Below are 9,253 nucleotides of genomic sequence, written 5' to 3'. Positions count from 1 at the left end.
CTTTAGCCCCATTGCCTAGCCCTTACACAGTATTGATTCTAAGATGGAAGGGAAGGCTTTGAAAAAAGAAAACCAAATAAAATGCTTCCCGAACTTTGCAGGCAGGAACGCCTGTGGGTCAACAAACTGGGTTTTCCCAAAGCCTCGGTGGGGAGGCCCTTGAGGAGGGGGCCAGAGGGGGCGAAGGGACGACCACCGGTGGCTTCTGACTCAGCTACACTATCCGCCTAGAAGCCTGGGCCAGCTTTCAGGGCTGGAGGGACAAACACGCCCGGCTCCTTTAAAAATGGCTAGTATTATTTTGCTCTCTGAACTGCCTGGAGCTTTCCCAGGAGCCAAAGAAAAAGTCAAAAGGCTGGCCCAAGCCCTGGGCCTCAGGCAATGAAAGAGTGTCCCCCCCCACCTGTGGGTGGTAGGCGGAGAGGGAGACAAAAGCTGCTAGCCCAGGTGCCAGGCTCTGCCAAGCAGCCGCCAACCCACAGAGTCCAGAGGCATCCCTGGACACTGCTCCAAGAGTCCGGTTCGGAGCCAAGCACCCCCTTCAGACTGCCGGCCACCATGCCCTTCCCCTGGCAATTCGACCTGAGCTTCATCATCTGCGCCCTCTCCCTTTGCCAGTGGCACCTGAGCTACCTGGCCATATGTGAGTATCAGCCGGGGCCGGGACCCGAGGCAGCCTTGGGGCCACGTTTCTGTCTCTAGCCCTGGGAGCCCGGCCCGGACGCAGGGAGATGGGTGATGGGCCGCATCAGCAGGCATACAGTGCCAGCAGACCCCCTCTCCAACTGAGGGCCAGGGAGGCTCCCGAGGAAGCTCGAGGGGCAGGGCACGATCAAGGATGCGTTTCTCTGGGCAGCCCGTGCCAGGCCTGAAGCCATAGCCGGTCTGCTCTGGAGAGTCGGAGCAGGAGAGATGTCTCCAAGGGGGCAGGAAGCTGGAGTAGCTGGGCAGGCGGAGGATGAGCAGCTGGGAAGTCAGTCACCCGGGAGGGGAACAGGCAGCCGGCCGGAGGGCCAGACAGATGCCCAAAGGGCTGAGGACACCCGAAGGGAGCCTGGGGACAAAGGCAGCGGGCAGGGGGATAGATAATGGAGGAGGGGGCAGTCAGCCATGGGAGAATGGCAGGGGCAGGGGCTGGCTGAGAGGCAGGTGGGAAGGATGAATAGACAGATAGGGCTGCTCAATGGGCAGGGAGCAGACGGCCAGGAGCAGCTGGCGAAGGGAAGGAGAAGATGAACCACTGGAGGAGCTCAAAGACCCGGTATTGCTGCCTCGATGCCCGGCCTAGCTGTTGGCTCCCTCCGACCAGGCTTCTTCCCAATTTTATGCCTCTCTCCGACAGTTTGGATCTTGCAGCCCCTCCTTTTCTACCTGGTGTTCACTCCTTTCTGGCCTCTGCCGGTACTCTACACTGCCTGGCTTCTTCTGGACTGGAAGACACCTGAGCAAGGTGAGGGCCCTGCCCTAGGCAGCCCCGAGCTCTTTCCTGCCCAAAGCCCTTGGAGGCTGCTAGAGAGCTTTTCATAAGCTCTCTCATTTACATCTCATGCCACCCTTGTAAGGTAGGTGTTATTACCAGACCCATTTTATAGATTTAGGAATTGAGGCTCAGAGAGGGTAAGTGACTTGCCTAAGGTCACAGAACTGATGGGTAGAATTTATAGTAGAATTTGAACTTGGTCTTCCCGCCTCCAGGTTCAGTGCTGCCTCCACTGTGGCACACCCCCCCCCCATCAATCTGACTACAATCCCCTGGAGCCCAAGGGTGCCCAGCTTGGACTTCTGGACTCTCCTCCAGGCTGGGAGTCCTCGCTGCTTCTAGGCAAGATCCCTGATAGAAATCATTTCCCCTTCCCAATCTGCTGCCCTCCTCTGCGTGCTCTTAGGTGGCAGGCGCGTGGCCTGGGTACGGAACTGGCAAGTCTGGACCAAGCTCCGAGACTACTTCCCCATTTCGGTAAGCCGCCCTGCCCTAGGCCCCTCTCTGCTCTCAGACTGTGGTCCCCCTGGGCCCCAAGGGCATCTCTGCCCATATCTCTGGGACTGCCCTCGAGGAGTCCAGACCCGAGCAAGCCACAAGGCAGGACAGGACAGGCTTCAGAACAAGCCGGCCCTTGGCCCCGAGCCAGAATCTGGCTGTGCCCCCCTCAGTTCAGTCCTTCCAGAGCCTGCGAGGCAATTCCCAGCATTCTCCCTCCCAGCTCAGGAGCCTTCTGGGGACGGGGGTCTCCTCCCGCCATGGCTCAGGCCCTCCTGCAGCCAGAGCTGGAAGGATCCCTGCAGATCCCTGAGCCCTTGACCCAGGATCACCCAGGCAGCAGACCCGGAAATCTGTCCTCTGCCCACCACACCCGACCTGGTCCACAGAGGGCAGCCACACGGTCTATCGCCACGTGGGGTGACTCCGGTAGCACCGGCCACAGCCTTCAAGAGCCCAGGGGCCCCGACATTCACACCTCCATCTCCGGTGCTGCCTTTCCCGGGGAGGACATGGGCGTCGGTCCATTTCCTCACGCTTGCACCCACCCCGTGGCTTCCCCAGTGCCCCAGCTCCCCCCCAAGGCACGCACACATGTATGTGCGTGTGTGTGTGTGTGTGCATATAGGCGTGCGTGCTGGCGTCTCCAGGTAGACCGTAAGCTCCTCGAGGCCGGGAGACATCTTGCTTATTCTCCTCGTGTCCCCCGTGCTCAGCCCAGTTCTGGCCCTCGGGAAGGGTTTGCTCGATGCTCTTTTCTGCATGTGGTCATTCGTTCGCACTCAGGAGGCTCGGGGGGGGGGGGAGGCTCCTCCGTGACCCCCCCCTTCCCCTCCTTGGGGTCTCACTCTGACTCTCCCCCTTTGCAACTGTGGCTCTAGCTCCTGAAAACCAAGGACCTGTGTCCAGAGCAAAACTATATCATGGGCGTTCACCCCCATGGCATCCTGACCTTTGGAGGCTTCTGCAACTTCTGCACCGAAGCCACAGGCTTCTCCTCCGTCTTCCCTGGCATCACGCCCCACCTGGCCACCCTCTCCTGGTTCTTCAAGATCCCCCTTATCAGGGAGTACCTCATGGCCAAAGGTGGGTCGGGCTCTGAGGCTGTCGGGCGCTCCGCCTGGGGAGGGTCCTCTCAAGCACCCGCTCTGGTTGCCTCCCTGCTAGCCTCGGCGCGGGCAGAGGGAAGTGGACAAGCCAGAAGTTTTCCCCGCCAGCTCGCTTAAAGCCTCCTCCATGCTCACTGCAGCCCGAGCCCTGTCCAGTGGCAGAAGGCCGGAACTAGACAGGAGAGGCATGAAGAAAGGGGCCCGAGAGGCAGCTGGGAGGTGAGGGAGTGAGGAGGGGCCGGACAGCCTCTATGGAGAGCCCAGCCGGAGCTCTTTTTGTTCCTCCCGGCCGCAGGTGTGTGCCCAGTGAGTCAGTCATCCCTTGACTACCTGCTATCGCGGAATGGCCCGGGGAACCTGGTGGGCATCGTCATTGGGGGCGTTGGGGAGGCGCTGCAGAGCGTGCCGAACAGCACGTCACTCCTCATCAAGAAGCGGAAAGGGTTCGTCCGCACGGCCCTCCGGCACGGGTAGGTGACTGTAGCCCGGCCGGGGACAGACGGACAGACAGGCGGTCCCCAAATCCGTAGTGAGTAGGACCCTCCGGTGATCCCAGATTTAGGGAAGACGCCATCAGGCCCAGCCTGGTAGATGGCTGAGCCACGAACACACAGGGGCACTTAAAATATTCACCCATTCAAGAGATGCTTATTAATTCCCCCGCCGCGTGCAGAACAATGTGCTAGACCTGAGGGTGATATCCGGTTCATGTGGAGCAGTTGAGCAGCTAGGTGGCTACAGGGCAAAGACTAGTGACTTGGAGTTAAGAAGCCCTGAGTTCAAATCCTACCTCCAGCCACATGACTCCAGGCAAACCACTTAAGCTCTTGGGGCCTCAGTTTCCCCAAATATAAAATAAAATAGCATCTACCTCTAATGGTGGTTGTGAGGAACAAATGAGGTCAACAAGGAAGGTCAATCATTTTGCAAACTTGAAAGCACTATAGAAATGCTAGTAGTGCTGAGATGACACAATCTCTGCCCTCTGGGAGCTGACATTCTAGCAGGAGATAAGCCAGGAATACAGCAGGAAGTAGACCGCTCAGGTTCAGTCATTCCGCAATGACTTCTGGAGACTCTACCTGATTCGGGGTGCCGTGCCTGCCCTCAGTTAGGAGACAGCTCGGCAGGGTAGATGGAACTAAGAGCTCACAATGTCCTCTTCCCATGAGTCAAGTGGGCCCATCCCCAGAAGCCAAGTCAAGGCATCCGAGGTTCAGGCCTCCATTATTTCCTCTTTCCGTCCAGGGAAAGGACTTGTTGGGACCCTAGGCCCCATGAGGCAGTTTACTTTGGGGGACTTCTAGCGTAGCCAGTCTCGGGGTAGGCAGGGGAAAATGGGGGGCACCAAGAAGAGATCCCGGTATCTGAGGAGGAGGACAGGCACCCAAAGCTAGGACCCAGAGGTACACTTAGTAAGTCCCTCCTGAGATTCCCAGGATTGGAGACCGGGCTCAGGGAGCAGGGGAGGGGGTCAATTCCTTCAGTCCTGAGGCATATCCTACCTCACGTGGGCAGAGGCCACTTCCTGTCACTTCCTGTCACTTCCTGCCTTTGGCCACACCAGCATGGTTTTCCTTGCAGGGCTCACTTGGTCCCCACCTTCACCTTTGGGGAGACCGAGGTCTACCACCAGGTGCTGTTCCCCGAGGGCAGCCGCATGTACCGATTTCAGTGCTGGTTTCAGGGCATGGTGGGTTTCTACTTCTGTGTCTTCTATGGACGTGGCTTCTTCCAGAACTTCTGGGGACTCCTACCACTGCACAAGCCCATCGTCACCATCGGTGAGCCCCTTTTGGAGAGGAGGGGATGGAGAGAGAGGGGAGGATCTGGGAGAACGAGACCGAGGGGGACGTCTACGCCAGCAGTGATCCTCTAGAGAGGACCGGAGATCCCAGAGAGCATCGGGCCCAACCCCCTCGTTTCAGAAAGGAGAGAGGGCAATGAATGAACTTGCCTGAAATGAAAGGGCAAGAGGAGCCCCGAGGAGAGAGGCGGCACCAGTCAATGCCGTAGCCATTTGGTGCTAAAAAAAGGCCCAATCCCTGCCCTCCTAGGTAGGGCTTGTGGTTTACAAGGAGGATGAGGCAGGTCCACAATGAAGCATGCTGTGAGGTAGAAGGTGCTTTGAAGGGCAACAGGGAAGAGGGAGGGGTGGCTACCTTTCTTTGGAGGGTCTTCCTCAAAGGGAGAGGACTTCACCCGATAGAGCTGGGCCCGAGGGCGAGGATTTAGGCCTAGGGCAGCAACCTGCAGGGATGTTCAGAGCCAAGGGAGGTCCAGAGGAAGCAGCCGCAGGCCAGCTGGACAGGGATGTAGCAGGAATGGAGGGGACACAGCTAGAAAGGAAGGCCAGAGAACGGGAAGCCTTCAGGGTTCGCCGAGTAGAGAGTGGCAGAGGCAGACCTGTGCTCTAAGATCGCCTTGGCGGCTCTGTGGATGAGAAGCAGGGAACCACTTAGAAGGCCATTGCAGTAGTCTAAGCGAGAGGGGAGGAGGGCCTGCAAGAGACTGGGGGCCGTGGCAGTGGCAGGGAAGGAAGAGATGGGAAAGATGGTAGAGAATTGACAGGGCCTGGCATGACTGAATGCTGAGGGAAGGGAGAAGGAAGGTTCGGAAACCCAGTGTCTTTGGGAGCTGGTCCCGGAGCACCGAGAGCTCGGAAAGGGCACCGATTCTCTGGCAATACCCCTCTCCGGGCCTCAAGGGAAGGAAACATGTGCCTGAGGGGCAGCTGCTGGATACTGCCTTCTCTTGGAGAACGAGGGGCCTACACGGACTGCAGCCAGGGCAGGAAAGGGAGACGGGGAGGGAAGGACCCACATCGGGGCTCCTCGAGGGGTGGAGAGCGGTGTTGGTAACGAACTCAAGGGAGGTTCTGATGCTTTTTGTCCTCCTTTCTCACATCTGCTCTGCCAGTCGGGGAGCCCATAATAGTGCCCAGGATTGAGAACCCAAGCCAAGAAACAGTGGACAAGTACCACGCCCTGTACATGGAGGCCCTGCGGAAGTTGTTTGATGAGCACAAGACCCAGTATGGGGTCTCTGAGACCCAGGAACTGACATTCCTTTGATGGCGGGGATGGGAAGCTCCCCTCTCTGCCCCCCCCCGCCCCCGATAGAAAATGTACTGCTTTGGAGGGGAACGATCCCTCCGACGCTATGTACTGCGCTCCACCAAGGGTCAAAGAGGGTTGTTGGCTGGCCAGTGACTGGAATCGAGTCCTGGGGAGCTCCTTCCTCAGGGCTGTGCTGGGGCCTCCCAAAGATGTCTTGGTCGTCGTGGGCCTCCAACCACCCTTTCTCACCAAGATCTCAGGCCTGAACAACCTCTGCTGGCACCTGTATCCTGCTTCTTCCTCTCCCGTGTCCCCTGAGGTCAAGGCCACCTTATCTTGGGAGGTACCAGATGTTGGCCAACAGATCTTGGGAGCCTCGGGGCCTGACTTCTGTACTTCCCACTGACTCTCCTTCCCTCCCTCAAGGATAATCAGCTTTGCAACCACAGTAGAGGGGTCCAACCTATGCTGCCCGAGAATACTGGCTCTTCCTGTCCGAATCTGCTGTGTAGAGGCAGCCTCGGAGTGTGGCAGAGTCTGCTGATTCCCTAGCCCCAAACCCAGGGCCTGCCCCTCCCTGGTAATAGCCATGCCCAGGTGCCTCCTTGCTCCCTGCCCATCCGCCCGGCTTACTTTCTTGGGAAGAGTCGGCCCATATGGCTCTCCCATAACCCTTTTTGTCTAGCTAACCAATAAATCCTTTGAAGACCTAAATCCATGTGGGGAAGGTGATTACCTGAAGCCAGTGGGGAGAAGGCCACAGGAGAAGGGGCCAGATTTCTTAGGGATCCCCCCTCCCCTCCCCCAAGCAACCAGGGAGCATGGGAGAAACTCTCTGGTCTAGGCACAGCATTGGGAAAAGTGCACAAAGCCGTGGGGGGAAGTCCAAGACGGGCTCCCAGATGAGATAAGCCAAGGGTGCTGCCTGCTCCCTTAGTGTCTACACAGGCACCCCCAACTCACTGATCTCCATCTAAAGGCCCCGGAACTTTGGGGAATGATGGGCTTTTCTTTAAAGAGTCAGGAGATAAAGGGCCCTTTGTTTGAGGCCCCCTGGGCAGCCCCTCATGATTATCTCTAGTCCAGTCTCTGTGGATTCCAAAGCAAAAGTGAGCCACTCCCTGCCCTCCGGGAGCTTCCATTCTAGGGAGGAGGACCTGGAGTGGCCTAGTAGGTAGATTGGCCTCTCTCTTCTGTGAAGTGAGGGGGTGGCCCTCCCCATCCTGAAGTCTATAATCTGAGAAGTATAAACAAAATGGAGCTGAAGAAAGAAGAAAATCCTTCCAGAGGGTGCAGGACTTGAGCCAAGCCTTAAAGGAAATTAGAGACGGAGCCAGGGAGAGTTGAGAAGGGAGAGAATTGCGGGCACCGTGGTGTGGAGGTGGGAGATAGAGTCCTGGGTATGAGGAACAAGAAGAAGAGTTTGATTGAGCGTGTGAAGGGGAATAATGAAGGACAGAAGGAGTACAACGGGGAGGAGAGATGGAGGGAAGGAGGGAGGAAGGAGAGAATCTCAGCTGCCAGGCTAAGGAGATGGAATTTGATTCAAGAAGCATGTGGAGGATTCACGTGGCAGTGGTGGGAGCCCCAAATTGTAAGCAGAAGAGTCATTGCAATGGGCTGCTGGGTGGGTGGTGAGGATGGTAAGGAGGGGAAGGGGCAAGAAGTGAGGTTTGAGCCTGGGCGGCTGGAAGCAGTGATTGCTTTTTTTTTTTTCTTTTTCGGGATAAGGCTGAAAGTTTGGTGGGAGACATGGAGGGTTCCAGGGGCTGGCAGGACCTGCTGTCAGAGATGTAGATCAGGTGGTGTGAGGTTAGAGCACCTGAGAAAGGGGTTGCACAGAAAAGAGTTGAATTGCCAGGAGCGGGTGGGGTCGCTAAGGGAAGGGTTAGAGAGAGAGAAGGGATGGCGTGTTTGGGGGAGGGGGAGAGGGGGTCCCCAGGAAAGCTCTCAGCGGTACTTCTTAGGGACTCGCTATGGCTGAGGGCGTGGCAGAGTGGAAGAACACTGGTGAGAAGGTCAGTAGATCATAGCTCCAGGTTGGCTGGGGCTTTGGACACTGAAAGCCAGGTGGAGCGGGCCTGTAGAGGATGGGGAGGGACGTGGCACCTCCCAGAGGGGGCCGAGTTTCCATGAGCTCCACCAGACCCCGCAAGGGGGAAGCATCGTTGGCTGCCAATTGCAGAGAGGTTTCAGAGGACACGATGGGACGGGAGAGTCCAGGAGGGTCCAGCTGTGAAGAGGCAGAGCCGAAGCCACCGAGATCAGAGAACAAAAAGAAATAGCGGATTTGGGGTTTTCGTCTCAGCAGATGTAACCTCTGAATGTCAGGGTTAAGAAAGCCAGACCTGGGAGGCTGCCCGTCCTAATATATGGGAAGGACCAGCCAGCCAGCCAGCAGGGCCTCCACCCATTGAAGTCCCGTGGGCAGGTGACATTCAGTCCAAACACCTGCACTCTGGGGGTGGAAAAGGGTGGCGGCGGCAGGGTGTCCTTCTCTGGACATCAATCTAAGTCAGTGACTAACTGGTCTTCCAGATACCCAGAAGCAGACTGGCTGGCACCAAGCATGGTAGCTTCATGCCAACATGGCAGGGGTGAGCTCTGCCCAGAAGATATTCCCTACTTCCAGCCAAGGCTCAGCTCCCAACTTGGGATGCCCTGGAATCACCTTTGGTGCCCCAGTGTTCTGGGTCTCCCGTCCAATGACCTTGTTCCATCTTCAGGTCATGCCCATAAACCCCTGGAACACGCTCTGCAACCTCGGCACGTGGCAACCAAAAGCCCGCGGAGCGGAGCGAGCACACGTGCCAGCCCCTCTCCCTCCTCCCTTGTCTTTTTTCCCTTTTTCTCTCCTCATTCTCTCTCATTGCCCATATCCAGCGTGTGGCCAGGGCCAATTGCTTTCCCTTGGGAAGACGTCTCTCGCCTACGCACGCGTGTCCCCTCTGGCATCACCACTGCCCTGGTGCGGGCCCTCCCCGTCTAAAACCCGGCCTGTCAAAAGAACCTGCTTAGTGTCTCCCGGATTCAAGTCTCTCGTGTCCATCTTCCACTCGGCTGTCAAAGGCACCTTTCTAGAGCCTCCATCTGAGCATGCCTCCCCC

General features: G+C 57.6%; 1 protein-coding gene across 1 annotated transcript; it reads left to right on the top strand.

Moving 5' to 3' along the window:
• Positions 1 to 558: 558 nt before the first annotated feature.
• On the top strand, positions 559 to 6,161 carry AWAT1 (acyl-CoA wax alcohol acyltransferase 1). The gene is made up of 7 exons (XM_044682862.1): positions 559 to 643; positions 1,343 to 1,450; positions 1,887 to 1,957; positions 2,860 to 3,064; positions 3,383 to 3,557; positions 4,672 to 4,871; positions 6,007 to 6,161. The coding sequence occupies exons 1-7, from the start codon at positions 559 to 561 to the stop codon at positions 6,159 to 6,161; spliced, it is 999 nt and encodes a 332-aa protein (XP_044538797.1).
• Positions 6,162 to 9,253: the final 3,092 nt, after the last annotated feature.

Source organism: Gracilinanus agilis, chromosome X (genome assembly GCF_016433145.1).
Source record: "Gracilinanus agilis isolate LMUSP501 chromosome X, AgileGrace, whole genome shotgun sequence".
Classification (NCBI taxonomy): Eukaryota; Metazoa; Chordata; class Mammalia; order Didelphimorphia; family Didelphidae; genus Gracilinanus; species Gracilinanus agilis.
This window is presented reverse-complemented; position numbering and strand designations above follow the sequence as displayed.

Coding starts and splice junctions, on each gene's coding strand:
- AWAT1 (XM_044682862.1), top strand. CDS start 559: ATGCCCTTCCCCTGGCAATTCGACCTGAGCTTCATCATCTGCGCCCTC. Junction 1,451..1,886: donor CTGGAAGACACCTGAGCAAG/GTGAGGGCCCTG, acceptor GCGTGCTCTTAG/GTGGCAGGCGCGTGGCCTGG. Junction 4,872..6,006: donor CAAGCCCATCGTCACCATCG/GTGAGCCCCTTT, acceptor CTGCTCTGCCAG/TCGGGGAGCCCATAATAGTG.